General features: G+C 38.0%; 2 protein-coding genes across 13 annotated transcripts in view; one reads left to right on the forward strand and one right to left on the reverse strand.

Annotated features, from left to right (window-relative positions):
* LOC117327972 (transmembrane protein 135-like) overlaps window positions 1-9,956 on the forward strand; it is a 227,312-nt gene extending 217,356 nt beyond the window's left edge. For all 3 annotated transcript variants that reach the window (XM_033885239.1, XM_033885242.1, XM_033885240.1), the window contains 4 exons: window positions 4,293-4,433; window positions 4,809-4,907; window positions 6,003-6,070; window positions 6,805-9,956. In XM_033885239.1, coding sequence (XP_033741130.1) covers window positions 4,293-4,433; window positions 4,809-4,907; window positions 6,003-6,070; window positions 6,805-6,937 — 441 coding nt within the window. In that variant the 3' untranslated portion in view covers window positions 6,938-9,956. The remainder of the gene's footprint in view (window positions 1-4,292; window positions 4,434-4,808; window positions 4,908-6,002; window positions 6,071-6,804) is intronic.
* Window positions 9,957-11,402: 1,446 nt separating this feature from the next.
* Window positions 11,403-22,758, reverse strand: part of LOC117327973 (protein FAM228B-like) — a 36,611-nt gene continuing 25,255 nt past the window's right edge. For 6 of the 10 annotated variants that reach the window (XM_033885243.1, XM_033885244.1, XM_033885246.1 and 3 more), the window contains 5 exons: window positions 18,914-18,994; window positions 18,584-18,652; window positions 17,163-17,198; window positions 13,781-14,013; window positions 11,403-13,665 (listed from right to left, as the gene is read on the reverse strand). In XM_033885243.1, coding sequence (XP_033741134.1) covers window positions 13,326-13,665; window positions 13,781-14,013; window positions 17,163-17,198; window positions 18,584-18,652; window positions 18,914-18,994 — 759 coding nt within the window. In that variant the 3' untranslated portion in view covers window positions 11,403-13,325. The remainder of the gene's footprint in view (window positions 13,666-13,780; window positions 14,014-17,162; window positions 17,199-18,583; window positions 18,653-18,913; window positions 18,995-22,758) is intronic. The other 4 variants (XM_033885252.1, XM_033885251.1, XM_033885250.1 and 1 more) reach the window with 3 other exon arrangements.

The following is a 22,758-nucleotide window of genomic DNA, read 5'->3' on the forward strand; positions in this document are numbered from 1 at the left end:
AAGTATGGGATCTAATACAAGGGGAAAGTGTGGGATCTAATACAAGGGGAAAGTGTGGGGTCTAATACAAGGGGAAAGTGTGGGATCTAATACAAGGGTGAAATGTGGGATCTAATACAAGGGGAAAGTGTGGGGTCTAATACAAGGGGAAAGTGTGGGATCTAATACAAGGGGAAAGTGTGGGATCTAATACGAGGGGAAAGTGTGGGATCTAATACAAGGGGAAAGTGTGGGATCGTATACAAGGGGAAAGTGTGGGATCTAATACAAGGGGAAAGTGTGGGATCTAATACAAGGGGAAAGTATGGGATCTAATACAAGGGGAAAGTGTGGGATCTAATACAAGGGGAAAGTGTGGGGTCTAATACAAGGGGAAAGTGTGGGATCTAATACAAGGGTGAAATGTGGGATCTAATACAAGGGGAAAGTGTGGGGTCTAATACAAGGGGAAAGTGTGGGATCTAATACAAGGGGAAAGTGTGGGATCTAATACGAGGGGAAAGTGTGGGATCTAATACAAGGGGAAAGTGTGGGATCGTATACAAGGGGAAAGTGTGGGATCTAATACAAGGGGGAAGTGTGGGATCTAATACAAGGGGAAAGTGTGGGATCTAATACAAGGGGAAAGTGTGGGATCTAATACAAGGCGAATGTGTGGGATCTAATACAAGGGAAAAGTGTGGGATCTAATACAAGGGGAAAGTGTGGGATCGTATACAAGGCGAATGTGTGGAATCGTATACAAGGGGAAAGTGTGGGGTCTAATACAAGGGTAAAGTGTGGGATCTAATACAAGGGGAAGTGTGGGATCTAATACAAGGGGAAAGTGTGGAATCTTATACAAGGGGAAAGTGTGGGATCTAATACGAGGGGAAAGTGTGGGATCTAATACAAGGGGAAAGTGTGGGATCTAATACAAGGGGAAAGTGTGGGATCTTATACAAGGGGAAAGTGTGGGATCTAATACAAGGGTGAAGTGTGGGATCTAATACAAGGGGAAAGTGTGGGATCGTATAAAAGGGTGAAGTGTGGGATCTAATACAAGGGTAAAGTGTGGGATCGTATACAAGGGGAATGTGTGGGATCTAATACAAGGGGAAAGTGTGGGATCTAATACAAGGGGAAAGTGTGGGATCTAATACAAGGGGAAATGTGGGATCTAATACAAGGGGAAAGTGTGGAATCTTATACAAGGGGAATGTGTGGGATCTAATACAAGGGGAAAGTGTGGGATCTAATACAAGGGGAAAGTGTGGGATCGTATACAAGGGGAAAGTGTGGGATCGTATACAAGGGAAATGTGTGGGATCTAATACAAGGGGAAAGTGTGGGGTCTAATACAAGGGTAAAGTGTGGGATCTAATACAAGGGGAAGTGTGGGATCTAATACAAGGGGAAAGTGTGGAATCTTATACAAGGGGAAAGTGTGGGATCTAATACGAGGGGAAAGTGTGGGATCTAATACAAGGGGAAAGTGTGGGATCTAATACAAGGGGAAAGTGTGGGATCTAATACAAGGGTGAAGTGTGGGATCTAATACAAGGGGGAAGTGTGGGATCTAATACAAGGGGAAAGTATGGGATCTAATACAAGGGGAAAGTGTGGGATCGTATACAAGGGGAATGTGTGGGATCTAATACAAGGGGAAAGTGTGGGATCTAATACAAGGGGAAAGTGTGGGATCTAATACAAGGGGAAAGTGTGGGATCTAATACGAGGGGAAAGTGTGGGATCTATTACAAAGGGAAAGTGTGGGATCTAATACAAGGGGAAAGTGTGGGATCTAATACAAGGGGAAAGTGTGGGGTCTAATACAAGGGGAAAGTGTGGGGTCTAATACAAGTGGAAAGTGTGGGATCTAATACAAGGGGAAAGTGTGGGATCTAATACAAGGGGAAAGTGTGGGATCTTATACAAGGGGAAAGTGTGGGATCTTATACAAGGGGAAAGTGTGGGATCTTATACAAGGGGAAAGTATGGGATCTAATACAAGGGGAAAGTATGGGATCTAATACAAGGGGAAAGTGTGGGATCTAATACAAGGGGAAAGTGTGGGGTCTAATACAAGGGGAAAGTGTGGGATCTAATACAAGGGTGAAATGTGGGATCTAATACAAGGGGAAAGTGTGGGATCTAATACAAGGGGAAAGTGTGGGATCTAATACAAGGGGAAAGTGTGGGATCTAATACAAGGGGAATGTGTGGGATCTAATACAAGGGGAAAGTGTGGGATCTAATACAAGGGGAAAGTGTGGAATCTAATACAAGGGGAAAGTATGGGATCTAATACAAGGGGAAGTGTGGGATCTAATACAAGGGGAAAGTGTGGAATCTTATACAAGGGGAAAGTGTGGGATCTAATACGAGGGGAAAGTGTGGGATCTAATACAAGGGGAAAGTGTGGGATCTAATACAAGGGGAAAGTGTGGGATCTAATACAAGGGGAAAGTGTGGGATCTAATACAAGGGTGAAGTGTGGGATCTAATACAAGGGGAAAGTGTGGGATCTAATACAAGGGGAAAGTGTGGGATCTAATACAAGGGGAAAGTGTGGGATCTAATACGAGGGGAAAGTGTGGGATCTAATACACGGGGAAAGTGTGGGATCTAATACAAGGGGAAAGTGTGGGATCTAATACAAGGGGAAAGTGTGGGATCTAATACAAGGGTGAAATGTGGGATCTAATACAAGGGGAAAGTGTGGGGTCTAATACAAGGGGAAAGTGTGGGATCTAATACAAGGGGAAAGTGTGGGATCTAATACAAGGTGAAAGTGTGGGATCTGATACAAGTGAAAGTGTGGGATCTAATACAAGGGGAAAGTGTGGGATCTAATACGAGGGAAAAGTGTGGGATCTAATACAAGGGGAAAGTGTGGGATCTTATACAAGGGGAAAGTGTGGGATCTAATACGAGGGGAAAGTGTGGGATCTAATACAAGGGGAAAGTGTGGGATCTTATACAAGGGGAAAGTGTGGGATCTAATACAAGGGGAAAGTGTGGGATCTAATACAAGGGGAAAGTGTGGGATCTAATACAAGGGGAAAGTGTGGGATCTAATACAAGGGGAAAGTGTGGGATCTAATATAAGGGGAAAGTGTGGGATCTAATACAAGGGGAAAGTGTGGGATCTGATACAAGTGAAGGTGTGGGATCTAATACAAGGGGAAAGTGTGGGATCTAATACAAGGGGAAAGTGTGGGATCTAATACAAGGGAAAGTATGGGATCTAATACGAGGGGAAAGTGTGGGATCTAATACAAGGGGAAAGTGTGGGATCTAATACAAGGGGAAAGTGTGGGATCTAATACGAGGGGAAAGTGTGGGATCTAATACAAGGGGAAAGTGTGGGATCTAATACGAGGGGAAATGTGGGATCTAATACAAGGGGAAAGTGTGGGATCTAATACAAGGGGAAAGTGTGGGATCTAATACAAGGGGAAAGTGTGGGATCTAATACGAGGGGAAAGTGTGGGATCTAATACAAGGGGAAAGTGTGGGATCTAATACGAGGGGAAATGTGGGATCTAATACAAGGGGAAAGTGTGGGATCTAATACAAGGGGAAAGTATGGGATCTAATACAAGGGGAAAGTGTGGGATCTAATACAAGGGGAAAGTGTGGGATCTAATACAAGGAAAAAAAGTGTGGGATCTAATACAAGGGGAAAGTGTGGGATCTAATACAAGGGGAAAGTGTGGGATCTAATACAAGGGGAAAGTATGGGATCTAATACAAGGGGAAAGTGTTGGATCTAATACAAGGGGAAAGTGATATAAGGAGTAATGAGATCTGATTTTAGGGGTCATAACTGGATGTGATATAAGGAGATTAAGATGTGATGTTAGGGGACATAACTGGATGTGATATAAGGAGATTAAGATCTGATGTTAGGTGACATAACTGGATGTGATATAAGGAGATAAGATATGATGTTAGGTGACATAACTGGATGTGATATAAGGAGATTAAGATCTGATGTTAGGTGACATAACTGGATGTGATATAAGGAGATCAAAATGTGATGTTTGGTGACATAACTGGATGTGATATAAGGAGTAATAAGATCTGATGTTAGGGGACATAACTGGATGTGATATAAGGAGATTAAAATGTGATGTTAGGGGACATAACTGGATGTGATATAAGGAGATTAAGATGTGATGTTATGGGACATAACTGGATGTGATATAAGGAGATATAACATAGAAAAATGGATAGTGTACAGAATGAGTCAGTCCAGTTTAAAATCAGAAGTTGTTATTGCTGTATTTTGCTGTATCTATTAACAGGCTGTAAACTGCTGTTTACGACGTGCCCGTAACAGTGACAGTGAATTGCATGGTCTACTGGCGGGATTCCTGGCGGGCTGGTCCATGTTGTGGTACAAGAGCGTCACTCTTTCCCTCTACACTGCTTTTAAACTTGCAGAGGTAACCCTACATTTTGTCATTTTTACATTGATATACATGTATATATATAAAACTGAAATAGATCAATAAAGTCCGACATACAGTACAATGTGACTGAAATTCCTTAAATCCCTATGGTTAACAAGTGGCATGATAAGGTATGGATGTTGTCCCACAATACATGTCATATTTAGGGAAGCAAACTTAATTGATTTAAAATTGTGTTAGGGAGAGTGTGTTTGAACTGAATAGCTTCTATCTCAGAATTATCCAATCATTTTGGACAGTACATATACAATAAACATGTTTGAAATGTGACTGAATTAATACAGGAGATGGTTTTTGCTGACTAGATCATTATGTTATAGACAATATTATTATGATCTTGTTTCTCAGGTGCTGTACTTTAAAGGAATTGAGAAGAATTTGGTGCCTTATATAAGATGTGCTGATATTATAATATATTCCATTTCCACTGCCTTTGTCTTTCATACTGTAAGTATCATTAGATAGGGTTGGTAACAGTTTTGTAAACAGAAATCTATTTAATACTGCCCAGTATAACACATTACAAGTAACTGTGAGCTAATGCTGTACCCCCGGCATCCGCATCGGCGTCCGCGTCCCACCCCACATTAAAGTTTTTGGAAAGCTTGTAAGTCCAAAAGTATACACCTCACACCCTTCTAATTTGGTTTATACATTTATTAGAAGTCTAGAAGTGATGTTATAGCAAAATCATGCTGAAAAACATTGTGATTTTTATTGCATTTTCCCTTTTTGTGGACTAAATCTTTTTGGCACACTTTAAAACTCACTTTAAAGATTTTGGGGGTTAGTTTTGAAAAGCTTGTAAGTCCATACCCTTCTTATTTGGTTTATACATCCATTAGAGGTCTAGGAGCGATATTATGTGACGTATAATTTCAAAATGACATGCTTATACATACATAAAAAATGAATGCATAGTGTGATTCCTGCCGCCGGTCAGAGCTTTCGCAATCATTGATTGTACTTGTACAATTACTTGATTGTCCAATTGGTGGTAAATTCTCCCGAGATACCACACTACTTTATGTTTATTGCAATCTCGTTTTGCAATTACAAGCCATGATCGACCATGATTCTGGTCGTAGTTAATTGTGTGACGTGTGGTACACACTGTCGTGTGATCAACAAGAACTGGACAAAATCTATCACACAATCAGTTGTAGGTTATTTTGTGACTAGTCATGATCTGGGACTGATTTCAAGACTTATTGTGGTCTCTGTCACTCAGTTTTGCTGTCAGTCGCAGCCTCCTACTATCAATCACGATAATAATCTCAGCTGTAGTTGTAACAGGTAGCAATGCTAGTGCCATTGATCGCTCCATCATGTATAATGTTCATACATCAAAGTATCATTGTGAATGAATATGCACATTATTTTGGAGTAAATTGCTTGGCCTGTCTACAATTTACCTGCGATTTTAAAAGAAATTTAAAGTTTCATATAGGTCGTATCTAACAGAAACAGAAGGGATATATTATTATACAGTTTGTATATGTTATACAGTATTACATAAACCCATATTACATGTCATTATAGGCAGTTGTTGAGCCTCACAATCTGCGACCAGCCTACTGGAACTTCCTACTCCGTGTCACAGGCAACAAGTAAGTTACATAGGCTATCACCAAGTCCAGTGTGTATTTCAAAAACACTGGTTGAGATAGTGGAGTTTCTGATGCAGAACTGATAATTTAGTTTCCTTAAAAGTACATCACCTTATCCTAAGTCTTGAGTGACTTACTGTGATCCTTTAAAAGTCGATCACCTGATCCTAAGTCATTAGTGACTTATTGAGATCCTTTAAAAGTCACTTGATCTTAGTGTCACTGGGGAGCAGAATAAATAATGGAAAAAATTGTTCTTCTTTTTGATGAAAAATCGTGAAAACAAAACTATATTGTTACTTTTCAAAGTGTTAAAACTTTGTTTTTCTGTTCATTGTATCACAAAACAGACAACATCATGTAAGCCCCAAAACAGTACATAGGTCCTTCGTGATTATTGTATCATTAAGCAGACACCATAATATAGGCCCCAAAACAGTACATAGTTCCTTGGTGATTATTGTATCATTAAGCAGGCACCATAATATAGGCCCCAAAACAGTACATAGTTCCTTGGTGATTATTGTATCATTAAGCAGGCACCATAATATAGGCCCCAAAACAGTACATAGTTCCTTGGTGATTATTGTATCATTAAGCAGACACCATAGTATAGGCCCCAAAACAGTACATGTTTCCATTGTGGATCACCAAAAGTTAAGTAATGTTAAAAGCCTACTCAGATGTAAACATTATAAATGTAGAATAAACTGTGTGTTTTAAACGTTTTACAGATTTGCCTTGATGAACAGACAGCTGATGGAACCGTTTGTCCCTGGCTCAGCCAAACTGTTCCCAGACTTCTGGCCAGACTATGATTCTCGTTTTACTGATCTTGTTCGTCCAGCGGAATTGATCAGGAGCTAACCTCAACTGATACCATAGAAAATGTAATGACCTTGGTAACGCACATGGATGTATGTAACAGAGGACACTCAAGGACACAGTGACCTTCATGACTTCAGCTATCCCTGCTGATAATCTGTGATTGTGTATATTTTGATGATCAGTATTTCCAGGTTTTGTTTAGACAACCTAGTCAGGGTATTTTACTCTTTCTTCTTTTTAATTTTATTTAGTCAAGATCAGAAAGCTGTAATATCAGTTGTTTAGTTAGAAAACAATTTACTTATTATTTGATTGTTCTAATATTTGCTTGTTTGTGATGAGTTTTGAACAGGTACAACTGTATTCTCTTGCATTATTTAACCTGCCTGTTTAGGCCACTCCGACTCTGATATCTTACTTTTTCCTTTTTTAAGTTCCTAACAAAAAGTAGAATTTTGTAAGTTTTTTAGGTACTTGATTATAATTTTGACGTGGATTATTACAGAACTTGTAAAAGCAGTGGAAATACATATATTTAGATATTGCCAAAAATAATGACTGTCTGCTTAAGGTATTTATTAGTTTCATGTGATCTTTTTACTTTGCAGGATTTGGCTTAATGAATTTGCTCACAATTTTGTGATAGCTGAGCTGATAGCCATCACATGTACGTCTTTAGGGAATTTTCATCTGCATATGCAATATTTTAGCATATGAGTCAGGGGTCGACATTAAGGCTTGTCCGCTTGTCCGGTATCAGACTAAATTGCTGTCGGACAAGTGAAAGTATCAAAACACTTGTCCGACGGGACAAGTAACAAATATTGTCTTCATGTTGTTTATTTATATTCTGAAATCAGCATTCACAAGACTTCCCCTTATACTTATGATAAAAAAGAAACGAAAACATGGATAGTGTACATTGGAAGTGACTTGTTCATAACAAAATAGTTTAATTCGGAACACTTTGCAGATGATAACTAAACTTTCCATGTTTTTCAAAAATATTCAATCAGCCCCATTGGTGTCTTTGAATTGAATATGCATGTTGAAAAAAAAAGGAATATGAATAAAAACGTACAAGATAATTTGAAGGACTAAAGTGGCAACAGATGCTGATTCTATCAGGCTCGCTATTTATTGCAAGATTTAGCACTTTGACCATCCCCTTTCGGGTCATGTACAGAGTTATGGCCCTTTGTCCATCGCCTTCTGGGTCACATAATGAGTTTCAGCCCACACTCTTCTCACTGGGTAACTCCAACTGTGACTCCTACTACATGGCCATAGACATGAGAAGCTTCCATTTTGTAACAAGGGACACAGAATCATTCGTCTCACAATAACTCTTGATTTTTATTTTTGTTTTAAATTCTTTATTAAGATTTATAAACTACACTAACAGTTGTTTTGGTTTTTTTTCTCTGAGCCATTCGGGAGTAAATGGTTTTCTGTTGAAGAAAACACAATTTCTTGATATATCAATTCTTACACCTATCACATCCTAGGTTATGTGCAAAGCACATCAAAGGATCGAGATCTGGTTGACCTTCTTCTGAGTCACATACTGGGTTACGACATTTTGTCCATCCTATTCTGGTCACAAACAGAGTTATGGCCCTTTGTCCATCTTCTTCTGGGTCACATACAGGGTTACAACATTTTATCCATCCTATTCTGGTCACATACAGAGTTATGGCCCTTTGTCCATCTTCTTCTGAGTCACACACAGAGTTATGGCCCTTTGTCCATCCTCTTCTGGGTCACATACAGGGTTATGGCATTTTGTCCATCCTACTCTGGTCACATACAGAGTTATGGCCCTTTGTCCATCCTCTTCTGGGTCACATACAGAATCATGGCCCTTGGTGTGTTTGGTAGTGAAATCAATGAAACATCTAAAATTACACCAAACATCCAGTAAAAATTGTTTTGATTCAGCTACGTATGTGAAATCGTCAAAAACTTTTACCAGTTGACAAATTACCTCCCTCCAATAATCTTCCAATACCAAAAATGTGTCTGTAGGGGGTATTTGATTGTGCTCCAGTAAGTCTGTGCATCTGTCTCTACTATGGTTTAGTGGTGTATTTTGGTATGAAGTGGTTTCCATTTCTCTGGCAGGGTGTGTGGGATATTGACAGCTACATTTGTATGTCTCCTCGTTATCATGATTGAATGTTTTAACAATAGGCATTGTAAACAAGAAAACCTAACCACTGAAACTTTACATGGTTCATTAAAGGGTGTGTTGTGTGGAGGCCATGTTTTACATGATGACCGATATTATCGTTCTATGATTTCCTTATGTAAACATTTGCTTCATATATTGATATATTTTTCAGAAGTCTTTTGTATATTTCTATTTTGTTTAGATATCATGTGTGTTATGTTAGGTTTTGTTGGTTGAGAATGACAATTATGTGTTATGATTAATTATCTATTGATATAATATACTTGATGAAATGATTTAATATTTATTCTTGAATGTTCTCTAATGATGAGCTGACAAGTACTGACTATAGTCAGCAAACATTTAGTCATGTAGGCATTACACCAGTAACTAACTCCAGAGAGGGAGAATTCTGGGTTTTCCTAGTTCACTGTTACCAAGGTGCTCTTCCTCCATAGAGCAACTGTTCCCCAACTCCTGTCAATCAAGTCCCTTGTCATGAATGAACTAATGCTGGACATAGTCCAAATTTTTGTATTATCATACTATGTCTGACAATCATAGCTAGTTTGTATAGTAGTCGGCGAGTTTCTGGAATGATTGTATGGTAGTCAGAGAGTTTCTGGAATGATTGTATGGTATTCAGAGAGTCACTGGAATGATACATATTTTTTGTGTATGTAAGTGAAGTACTTTGCAAGTGTTTTTAATTGTCAGTTTGTTATTGATGTGCACGGCGTCTGATGGTAATAACTTATAACAGAATTTGATTTCTGTATTCTATACCTATTCAATCCCTCTGAAAATAATCATGTACCAGAAGTCTTTTTCACTGTGGACATTTTGAAAACTCAAAAAAAAAAAAAAAAAAAGGATGTCCGAAAACAAAAACTCACTCAAAAGTGTTTCCCTCGAAAACAAATAGCTTCCAAGTTACACGAGTTATGAAATGAAGTTTAGCATCATAAATATCAAAATTAAAAACATAGACCTGAATCAATATTGACTTAATGGAACATATTACTGTCTACAAAAAAATACTATTATTCTGAATGTACTTACCCATTTAAACCTAAAGGTGTATGTGGTGTACAAGGTACAGTATAATTAAACTTGCTGAATTTATCACACAAATTCCTTACATTACAAATTCTATCCCAAATATCAATATTGCCTGCAAGAGTTTCAAACAATTACTGGGTAATATCAGTTCACATCCTGTGCCATGGTGTTTTTGAATGTATACAATAAAACCCAACATTGACATCATGTAATATGGCTGGTATGGCACAAATTGACCCTGAACTCTGAACCCCTTGGACCATTGGCCTTGGTATCTCAGGCCAATCTGGGGTGTTACAGTCACATAACATCCTCTAAATAATGAATGTTTTTAAAAGTTTGATTAGTACTCATGTGTATCGGAAACATGGACGTATGTGTTATACAGAGTAGGAATATGTGGCTATTTTTATTGTAATTATGCAATTGAACACTATTTTTGTATAAATATGATTTGCTTTACACACTTTTGTAAAGGGATCAAAAAATCTAATAAACCTGTTTTATTTCTAAATGAAGAATTTGTCCTAATGCTGTTTGTGTTGTGTGAAGGAGACATTGAGGTATACCCCAATATACAGTTATCTCCCCTAGATATTAGGGTTCATCATGTCCGATACATTCTTTATCAGTGTGTACTGAAATGTCTGGTCATCTGATTAATGGTCAAACTGTCTCGAGATTCAGGGAAGACATTCGGGAAAACATACAAAATTTTCTCCTTAAGCTGGTGTTACTTAGAGTAGCATTATACAAAATGCTTTGAACCATAAATTTGTATGCAACTTCATGATATATAAATGACATAAATGAAAACTTAAGCTGATTTGTAGTTAATGTTAACATTAAATTTTTATTTTCAACCATTTTTCGCTATTAACCAAATATATAGGGATTGCCTTCCTTTACTCATGTTTCAAAGCAGGCTGTATGTTTTGAACTGAAGATAAATAAAGGCCCATAACTACATTAAGATCCATCACATCATGTGCTGATATCACCATTTTATGTGTGTCCAATGACTCGTACACAAGTTATATGTAAGATTTAGAAGAGATGGACAGATGGACAGATGGACAGATGGACGGATGGAGAGATGGACATTATCAGATTTAGAAGAGATGGACAGATGGGCAGATGGGCGGATGGAGAGATGGATATTATCAGATTTAGAAGAGATGGACAGATGGGCGGATGGAGAGATGGATATTATCAGATTTTGGATGGCATAATTATTTGTCTGTTAAAAATCAAAACAAACTAGACAAAATCACAAATGGTACTCCTTTATTTACCATAAATTACTGACCAGCAACAAGCTAGTCAACATTAAAGTATCACAGATATCAATAACGGCAATGCATAGATTTCTAACATTGACAACAATTCCACAGCAACTGGTCCCCCGACCATCAGTACCCGTGGTACTGTGTACATACAAGGATCATCCACAATATACCTATAGTCACAATTCTAGAAAGAGAAGCTGTTATGTAAGGCAATACTGTCACACAGCGAGATTCATCAGGGCAAAAAGAAATAACAAATTAATTAAATCACCTTGTACAATAACATCAAGGTCACCCTATAGAAGTCAGAAATACACACATTCAGCATAAATCAGATATCGCAGAATGAAAAAAAAAAGAAACATAGAATTTAAAAACCTTAACAATTACTCAGCTACAATAGGATACTTCACATGAATACATTGTATAAAATTAAAACCTGAAATATTTATATTTATATTACTGAAACTTTATTATGCACCAATTGATGGTTAAATCAAGGAAAACAATATCTTGGTGTCTCTTGATGCTAAGGTCAAGCTCAGATAAATCCTAATCCATGTACGATGATTAATTAGATCTAGACTGCATAATGTCTGTAAGTCCAGGTTGTATTAATGTTGTTTTAAGGCACATTACCAGATACTCGGTACAATATTCACAGGTTTAGGTAAATCTTACCATTGGTCTACTTCCGTTACACCACTGGCTACTGACTCTACATGTATTGACAAGATGTTTACAACGACATTTCTGACATGATAGTTATATATTGTCACTATAACTACACAGTCCCCAACACAGTATGATGTTGTTTAACTGCTATCATAACACGTGAGCAAATGTGTGACTATGGTTAAAATGTAAACTATATATACTTTAATAACTTAAAATTTAAAAGCAAAACAACAAATGAACAAGCTAAAGTGAGATATATGGTGTAGGTTCATCCATCTGGATGAGGAAATCTTGCAGAGTAATCAATATTTTTATAAATATATATTTCTAAATCACAAAAAAAATCATTAGTTTAAATTTAACATGCATGATAAAAACAACTTTGAGTGGGTTTCCGTGTTTTTTTAGATGTTGGTTAGATTGAAAACATAAAGCAGTAAATGAGACAAACAAAATAAGTGTCCAAGAGGATGGACACAGGAGTGGTGTCCAAAACAATGGACAGAAGTGATGTCCAAGAGGATAGACAGAAGTGGAGTCCAAGAGGATGGACAGAAGTAGTGTCCAAGGGGATGGACACAGGAGTGGTGTCCAATAGGATGGACACAGGTGTAAGGCGGTGATCGGACAAGTCCGAAGATATGACGGTGGTCGGAAGTTGAGTTAAGTAATGACTAGTACATAGCACCGTGCTAACTAACTCAACACATTTAGTCCACCGATTGTGGTCACTAATCTAAACATACAGCCTTTGGCTGTCTAAACTACAACTACCTCGTAACTCAAACGAGTTTTAAAGCAATAGGATAAACTTTTTATTTATCTATATTTTTGATTTTCAGAAATTTTCAAAATTTGTTGATTTTTTCATTTTAAGAACTGGCAAAGGCTAAATAAATCTGAAAAAAGTTTTCTTAATAAAGCAAATAAGCTTAACAAGATTATTCAGACATAAAATGCATTGTCACTTTGAGGCTAGAGACATCTTAAGACCTTCATCTATTGCTTTATCAGGAGATAGATTCAATGTCTAAAAACAAAATGAGCACTAAGGTATTGGAATTTCAAGTCTTTATGTGGTGCTAGCACTGGATACCAGAAACAGATATACCAACAGACCACCTTGTTTGTATATTTCCATTGTGATCGTCTGGGAAAAGTTTATACAACAAATGCTTTCAACAGTAAAAACTAGAACAAGTAATAGTAACTATACCACACAACATTATGAGGACTCCACGGCCGTTGGTACATTGTCAGTGAATTGTACAGCTTTGACTGCCATTGTTTCTGGAGGTGCCGTCACATGTGGACATGGTTGTACTGGAGGGTGTGGTTCTAACAGAAGGTGTGGCTCAGTATGTTCACGCTGTAGCTCTGGGGATGGAGGATTGGGAGGTATTATGCGCACATTCTTTTTGGACTTTCCAAAAGGTGGAGTTTCTTGGAAGATACGTTTCCTCTGTATCTGCATTTCCATGTAGCGTTGATGGTTGTCCTGGGGTGTCTTCTCCCAGGTATTGTAGTCCAAGTTACTTGTGTTGAATGTGCCTCGCATCCTACGCCTACAAGCGCAATTCACAAATTTTAATTTCATATAAATTTAAGGATCATGTAATTATTTAAGGAGGTGCATAGCACAGGATCTTTGACAAATAATGAACAGAGATTATTTTGTACCTGCTGGCCAATCGAGGTGTACTCTCTATATTGTGAAGTGGCATTTCTAGCCACTTGAGGCTGTCTGTCCCATGACGACCAAGTGGCACAAGGGGCAGGGGAGGTAACTTGACTTGTTCTAGGTCCTTGTCTGTGTAATTATAACCTGTGATACAGCGAAGGATTGTCCGGTCCTCGGCGCTGCGTTGTCTCCCCTGGGACAACAATGGATCCCTCAGGGCAGCAGTGGATACCTGCAGCAAATTGTAGGGCATAATTATAACTAATATCATCCATTGTATACATGTTCATTTCAGTTCATCGTAGCTTGTCAAACATCGTGAGGGATGATACTTCTGGAATTAGATGTTGTCAGTAATGAGGGGGAAAATCTACATGTAGATAACCAGAGTATAACGGTAAACAAATTTCTACTCAGTAACAACAAATTATACCTACTCAGTAACTACAAATTATACCTACTCGGTAACTACAAATTATACCTACTCAGTAACTACAAATTATACCTACTCAGTAACTACAAATTATACCAAATTATCCTCATTCAAATGTGAAGAGTTGAAGAGTTTTGTTTTTGATAATTAATTCAATTATAGTAAGACAAAAATTACTGAATACAGATTCTACTTTATTACTGTAGCTATTAAAACGAGAATCCATAGATCTAGTCTTCTAGATTCTACACAAAATCTCAATCTACTCTTATTAATTCTGGCTATACATAAAATCTGATTTTATCACTCGAATCTTTTAAACACTTTGTCTATTTTCCATTTGACACTTGCACAATGTGATATTATCTTAAAATACAAGAAATCAAAGACTTTGATGATTGGAGCTAACAAAATCTAGTGCATTCATGGAAGCAAGGTGCTGAAGGAATGATGAATCAAGATAATTATGAAATATTAAACTTGTATAAGTGACATGTAGATTTTAATTCTAAATATAATTGTAGAATGCTCCACCCCGATGTTAATAGGCAAGTCTCCAGAAGCCATTCAATACCAACCATTAACACAACTCCTGGTAACCGACTAACACATAAAACACAGAACCATCACCCCGGTTACAGCATCACAAATCAGTTAGACCAAACTTTACCCCTGATGGATACCATGTTTATCTGACAGCTGGTCCTATCTGACACCTTACAATCTGTTAGATTTGTCACGCCCTCACTGGTCTACAGTCACGCCCTCACTAGTCTATAGGCACGCCCTCACTAGTCTATAGTCACGCCCTCACTAGTCTATAGTCACGCCCTCACTAGTCTATAGTCACGCCCTCACTAGTCTATAGTCACGCCCTCACTAGTCTATAGTCACGCCCTCACTAGTCTATAGTCACGCCCTCACTAGTCTATAGTCACACCCTCACTAGTCTACAGTCACGCCCTCAGTCTATAGTCACGCCCTCACTAGTCTATAGTCACGCCCTCACTAGTCAATAGTCACGCCCTCACTTGTCTATAGTCACGCCCTCACTAGTCTATAGTCACGTCCTCACTAGTCTATAGTCACGCCCTCACTAGTCTATAGTCACGCCCTCACTAGTCTATAGTCACGCCCTCACTAGTCTATAGTCATGCCCTCACTAGTCTATAGTCACACCCTCACTAGTCTATAGTCATGCCCTCACTAGTCCATAGTCACACACTCACTAGTCCATAGTCACACACTCACTAGTCTATAGTCACGCCCTCACTAGTCTATAGTCACACCCTCACTAGTCTATAGTCACGCCCTCCTAGTCTATAGTCATGCCCTCACTAGTCTATAGTCATGCCCTCACTAGTCTATAGTCACGCCCTCACTAGTCTATAGTCACACCCTCACTAGTCTATAGTCACGCCCTCCTAGTCTATAGTCACACCCTCACTAGTCTATAGTCACACCCTCACTAGTCTATAGTCACACCCTCACTAGTCTATAGTCACGCCCTCCTAGTCTATAGTCACACCCTCACTAGTCTATAGTCATGCCCTCACTAGTCCATAGTCACACACTCACTAGTCTATAGTCACGCCCTCACTAGTCTATAGTCACACCCTCACTAGTCTATAGTCACACCCTCACTAGTCTATAGTCACGCCCTCCTAGTCATACCCTCACTAGTTCTTAGTCAATCTAAATCCAGACCTGAAGGTGTCAAATACAACATAATATGCTGCGAGATTTTAAAACCTTTTTGTTTCCTTATGATATTTCAGAAATGAAAATTCTATTTGATCAGCAGAAACAAAAGCGTGTACAAGAAAAAACAGATTGTTTGTTTCCAGGAGAATTATGTCTCCAATGGCTGAACAAGTCAGCGTGATCTGTCACTGGACATTTCTTATAATCATTTCCAGAATTTTGTTTGGTAATGTACAATGGCAATTTAGAACCTGTAGTGGTCCCCACACTGTTTTCACTATAAAAATTATGACTTCAGGAATCTAAGAAATCATACCATTAGTAACTTTTCTCTTGGCTATATATTTATTACATCCAGGAAAACATTCTTATAACAATTTCTACAACACTTAATGTTTTGTTATAGGGTAAGATATCTACCTCAACAATCGTGTAAGAATCTGTTTTATTCCAGGACGATATAACATGGGACATTGTTATAAGAATGTTTTACTGTATTAAGTCTACAATACAAATGTTTAAGTCTACAATACAAATGTTAGTACTGTATTGGAAATCACTCTCTGTACAAACAGTACTGTACCAATGACTCACAGGATGAAACAAAATCTTAAAATTGGTATAAAACTCATTTCTGAATTCCAAAAACTTTGATGTACCATAAATACTGCCTGATGGGTGATTTACTGTTTTAGTGTTTAAAATGTATATACCATCAAGTGATTTTCAATATTTCTAATCTAATTGTACTTCATTTCATCTACAAATGGAAACATTCTGGGTATCATTACCACCACAGCTACATGTTAAGTTGATAAATGGGTACTGGTGTTTGGAGCCAAATTAGCTAACCTTATTACTTAAAACTAGTAAACAGAAAATTCAGTCTTAACACTCTTGGAAAAGTAATTCACATATTTATTATGGGATTTACAAAATCAGCTGAAATCCAGTTCCATATTTGGTTGACTAGGAAATTAAAATTAATTGGAAGTTCCTGGTTAGCTATTGTGGCTTGGAACATTGGGTATATGGGGTATGAGTTATGGTAGCCCCGAAAGGGTCAGCTTAGTTTACGTAGAGTTTACCCTGGCTAGTGGGTAGAGGTGTTCAGAGGGAGGGGCTTGGTTTAAGGTCCACTTTGTCACATGGCTGGCTGGGTACTCATTAATAGTTATAAGCATTAAGTTTATATACTGCCTACAGCCTGCTGAGGCTGCATTCTGTACAGAAAGGTTACAAACCTGGCGTACATCCTCGATGTCTTGTAACACAACAGCCTGCATACACAATAGGTATACATCTGTATCATGGCATCAATTATTACACATATATATATAACATACAAACTGCTGTTAAAGTGCTGGAAATAAATCATGTGGTACCCTTTTGTATAATCAGTTTGTTGACCTTGATTGGAACTCAAGGTCAAAAAAAGAGAAATAATATAATGATAAAGTGTACAACATATTGCAATCTACATGGAGATTATAAAATAAAGAAAACACAAATGCTTCAACATTCTTTAGAGCTTCAAGGTCATGAGATGTGAACTAATACTGGTGTCTGTTATTAATAAAAACGGAACTGATACTACCACCTAGTGTGGACGGTATGGACAGTGCCACCTATGGTATTGTTTGAAAGGGAAGACAGCGCCACCTATGGTATTGTGTGGAAGGGAGGACAGCGCCACCTATGGTATTGTGTGGACGGGAAGACAGCGCCACCTATAGTATTGTTTGGAAGGGAGGACATCGCCACCTATGGTATTGTGTGGAAGGGAAGGCAGCGCCATCAATGGTATTGTGTGGAAGGGAGGACATTGCCACCTATGGTATTGTGTGGAAGGGAAGACAGCGCCATCTATGGTATTGTGTGGAAGGGAAGACAGCGCCATCTATGGTATTGTGTGGAAGGGAGGACAGCGCCACCTATGGTATTGTGTGGAAAGGAGGACAGCGCCACCTATGTAGAGAGGAGAGAAGGATTTGGATGGTTATTTAATTTTGTCTACACAACTATCTATTGCTAGGTTTCATCACATTGATGATCAATGGAGAGGAGTACAGTAACATTTTGTTTAGTAGAGAGATGGATAGCGCAACCTTTATCATTAAGAAATTTTGAACAATTAATGTATGATAAAGAATTAAATAAAGACAATGTGTTCTGGGGACTGTTCCTTACTAAACTACTGACAAGACTCATGCATACAACAACTCCACACCTACTCTGTAACATGCATCATTAGGTGATCTGTTGGCACACCTACACATGTGCACACTTGTGATTTTGTACATTCATTTAGAAACAGGCACATGTGTCACATGGAACTATCAGTTATCATAAACAGCAAGCTCATACAGTGTTTTAGTAGGGACCAGAGGCATAAAGACTTTCTGTGCATTATTTTAAAATATAACAGGAAAAAATTAGATAGGATTCTGGGAAATCACAAAATTCATTCAGAGATAAAATGGTGAGTAATTACAGTTTGTGGGGGATTTTGAGCAATGTGAATCAAAATATGGCAAAACACAACAAATTGTGTGTGTATACGTGTGTTTGAAAGACCTCCGGTAGTGGGTGAGGGGTGGTCACAGGTTAGAGGTCAAAGGTCAGGTGAAGCACTGGTGGACAGGCAGCACAATTGACCTGTTACCTTGTAATGTTGGTGGTCAAAATGTTTCTTGGCTGCTGCTATCCGCTTGTCCCATTTAGCACATGCATGCTAAGGCCATATATACAATCATGTTATAACATTGGAGATATTGTGTATGAACCAATCTTTGAAAATAATTTTTTTCTCCCATTTTCAATAGCAAATACAAATTGATGTGACCATATCAATATATGTTTACATCATTAACAAAAAAAAGTTTAAATATCTAATGTAACATTACAAAAAAATTATCAAAATACACCGAACATTGCCAAAATGTTCATTATTAGATAATAAAGTATTAATATAACTGTGATCGAGCAGTGTTACCTTGATAGGTGCAGGACGATGACCATTGAGTGCCTGGGCGTAATACTCCTCAGGATCCATGGTATCTAGGAACACGTGACCCTGTGTGAAAAGGAGGTTAAGGTTACTTAAAATAATAGATTAATATCAACCCCAATATAATTAAAATTAGACTTGTAAATTCCACTCCTCTACAATACTCTTTGATACACTGCATTACAAGATCTAACGATATCCTGTAGGTCATCTCAGCATGACCTTTGCGCCGCTGATGAATTGTTGGTGCGAATTCATTCTTTGGAAGTATAAATGCTTACGCAATGTTCCAGAGGTATTCTGATAGTCGATTAAACAACAGTAAACAATATGGCTTCGCACACTCTGGCTTAATGAGAAAAACCTCAATGAATTTATAGTTTAACAAACATGTGCTGTCCGTATGGTTTTTCCTTCATCATATGAGAGATAGACAGTGACGGCAACATCATCATGAAAAAAAAATTGTCTGAAATCCAGTCAGCAACACAATCCGTCCTGTCGGCGAGATTTTGTTTAATCGTTTTCTGTTCTTCTTTCAATGTAAGGACTTTTTTATTACAGCGGCCATATTAAGATAGTCTACCAGAAATGTTTGTGAAATTTTGCGGATATGGATTTCAAATCAACGGCTGGATTGAGTCGTAAATACTGAGGAGATGCAAACGAAGGCTCATATAAGACTCTTTTGTCATTGGTTGACTAATGACGTCATTGACCAGTTTTCATTGGCTTGTATTTGAAGGATAAAAGGTCATAGTAAGATGACCTTCAACGGGGTATTGTTAAACCTTATATTGTGGTGTATCGTAGAGTATTGTAGAGGAGTGGAAATTACAAGTCTAATTCTAATTAGATTGCAAATATCAATCCACAATGACAATTCAAATTGAATCTCAAAATATAGGTGTTTTTACTTTGTAGAATTACTGAAATAAAAAGTTGGACATATGGAACAGCAAGCAGACCCCTATCTTTGATAGGTAATTTCTAAGTAGTTTTTGTGGAGTTCCTGTACCTACCTTTTGATTGGTAAACTCAAGGAACTGTTTGTAGAGTTCCTGTACCTACCTTTTGATTGGTAAACTCTAGGTAATGTATGTAGAGTTCCTGTACCTACCTTTTGATTGGTAAACTCTAGGTAATATTTGTAGAGTTCCTGTACCTACCTTTTGATTGGTAAACTCTAGATACTGTTTGTAGAGTTCCTGTACCTACCTTTTGATTGGTAAACTCTAGGTAATATTTGTAGAGTTCCTGTACCTACCTTTTGATTGGTAAACTCTAGATACTGTTTGTAGAGTTCCTGTACCTACCTTTTGATTGGTAAACTCTAGATACTGTTTGTGGAGTTCCTGTACCTACCTTTTGATTGGTAAACTCTAGATACTGTTTGTAGAGTTCCTGTACCTACCTTTTGATTGGTAAACTCTAGGTACTGTTTGTAGAGTTCCTGTACCTACCTTTTGATTGGTAAACTCTAGGTACTGTTTGTAGAGTTCCTGTACCTACCTTTTGATTGGTAAACTCTAGATACTGTTTGTAGAGTTCCTGTACCTACCTTTTGATTGGTAAACTCTAGGTACTGTTTGTAGAGTTCCTGTACCTACCTTTTGATTGGTAAACTCTAGGTACTGTTTGTAGAGTTCCTGTACCTACCTTTTGATTGGTAAACTCTAGGTACTGTTTGTAGAGTTCCTGTACCTACCTTTTGATTGGTAAACTCTAGGTACTGTTTATGGAGTTCCTGTACCTACCTTTTGATTGGTAAACTCTAGGTACTGTTTGTAGAGTTCCTGTACCTACCTTTTGATTGGTAAACTCTAGGTACTGTTTGTGGAGTTCCTGTACCTACCTTTTGATTGGTAAACTCTAGGTACTGTTTGTGGAGTTCCTGTACCTACCTTTTGATTGGTAAACTCTAGGTACTGTATGTAGAGTTCCTGTACCTACCTTTTGATTGGTAAACTCTAGGTACTGTTTGTAGAGTTCCTGTACCTACCTTTTGATTGGTAAACTCTAGGTACTGTATGTAGAGTTCCTGTACCTACCTTTTGATTGGTAAACTCTAGATACTGTTTGTAGAGTTCCTGTACCTACCTTTTGATTGGTAAACTCTAGGTACTGTTTATGGAGTTCCTGTACCTACCTTTTGATTGGTAAACTCTAGGTACTGTTTGTAGAGTTCCTGTACCTACCTTTTGATTGGTAAACTCTAGGTAATGTTTGTAGAGTTCCTGTACCTACCTTTTGATTGGTAAACTCTAGGTAATGTTTGTAGAGTTCCTGTACCTACCTTTTGATTGGTAAACTCTAGGTACTGTATGTAGAGTTCCTGTACCTACCTTTTGATTGGTAAACTCTAGGTACTGTTTGTGGAGTTCCTGTACCTACCTTTTGATTGGTAAACTCTAGGTACTGTTTGTGGAGTTCCTGTACCTACCTTTTGATTGGTAAACTCTAGGTACTGTTTATGGAGTTCCTGTACCTACCTTTTGATTGGTAAACTCTAGGTAATGTATGTAGAGTTGCTGTACCTACCTTTTGATTGGTAAACTCTAGGTACTGTTTGTAGAGTTCCTGTACCTACCTTTTGATTGGTAAACTCTATGTTATGTATGTAGAGTTCCTGTACCTACCTTTTGATTGGTAAACTCTAGATACTGTATGTAGAGTTCCTGTACCTACCTTTTGATTGGTAAACTCTAGGTACTGTTTGTAGAGTTCCTGTACCTACCTTTTGATTGGTAAACTCTAGGTACTGTTTGTAGAGTTCCTGTACCTACCTTTTGATTGGTAAACTCTAGGTACTGTTTGTAGAGTTCCTGTACCTACCTTTTGATTGGTAAACTCTAGGTTCTGTTTGTAGAGTTCCTGTACCTACCTTTTGATTGGTAAACTCTAGGTTCTGTTTGTAGAGTTCCTGTACCTACCTTTTGATTGGTAAACTCTAGGTTCTGTTTGTAGAGTTACTGTACCTACCTTTTGATTGGTAAACTCTAGATACTGTTTGTAGAGTTCCTGTACCTACCTTTTGATTGGTAAACTCTAGGTACTGTTTGTAGAGTTCCTGTACCTACCTTTTGATTGGTAAACTCTAGGTACTGTTTGTAGAGTTCCTGTACCTACCTTTTGATTGGTAAACTCTAGGTACTGTTTGTAGAGTTCCTGTACCTACCTTTTGATTGGTAAACTCTAGATACTGTTTGTAGAGTTCCTGTACCTACCTTTTGATTGGTAAACTCTAGGTAATGTTTGTAGAGTTCCTGTACCTACCTTTTGATTGGTAAACTCTAGGTACTGTTTGTGGAGTTCCTGTACCTACCTTTTGATTGGTAAACTCTATGTAATGTTTGTAGAGTTCCTGTACCTACCTTTTGATTGGTAAACTCTAGGTACCGTTTGTAGAGTTCCTGTACCTACCTTTTGATTGGTAAACTCTAGGTAATGTTTGTAGAGTTCCTGTACCTACCTTTTGATTGGTAAACTCTAGGTACTGTTTGTAGAGTTCCTGTACCTACCTTTTGATTGGTAAACTCTAGGTACTGTTTGTAGAGTTCCTGTACCTACCTTTTGATTGGTAAACTCTAGGTACTGTTTGTAGAGTTCCTGTACCTACCTTTTGATTGGTAAACTCTAGATACTGTTTGTAGAGTTCCTGTACCTACCTTTTGATTGGTAAACTCTAGGTAATGTTTGTAGAGTTCCTGTACCTACCTTTTGATTGGTAAACTCTAGGTACTGTTTGTGGAGTTCCTGTACCTACCTTTTGATTGGTAAACTCTATGTAATGTTTGTAGAGTTCCTGTACCTACCTTTTGATTGGTAAA

Source organism: Pecten maximus, chromosome 5, assembly GCF_902652985.1.
Source record: "Pecten maximus chromosome 5, xPecMax1.1, whole genome shotgun sequence".
NCBI classification, from domain to species: Eukaryota; Metazoa; Mollusca; class Bivalvia; order Pectinida; family Pectinidae; genus Pecten; species Pecten maximus.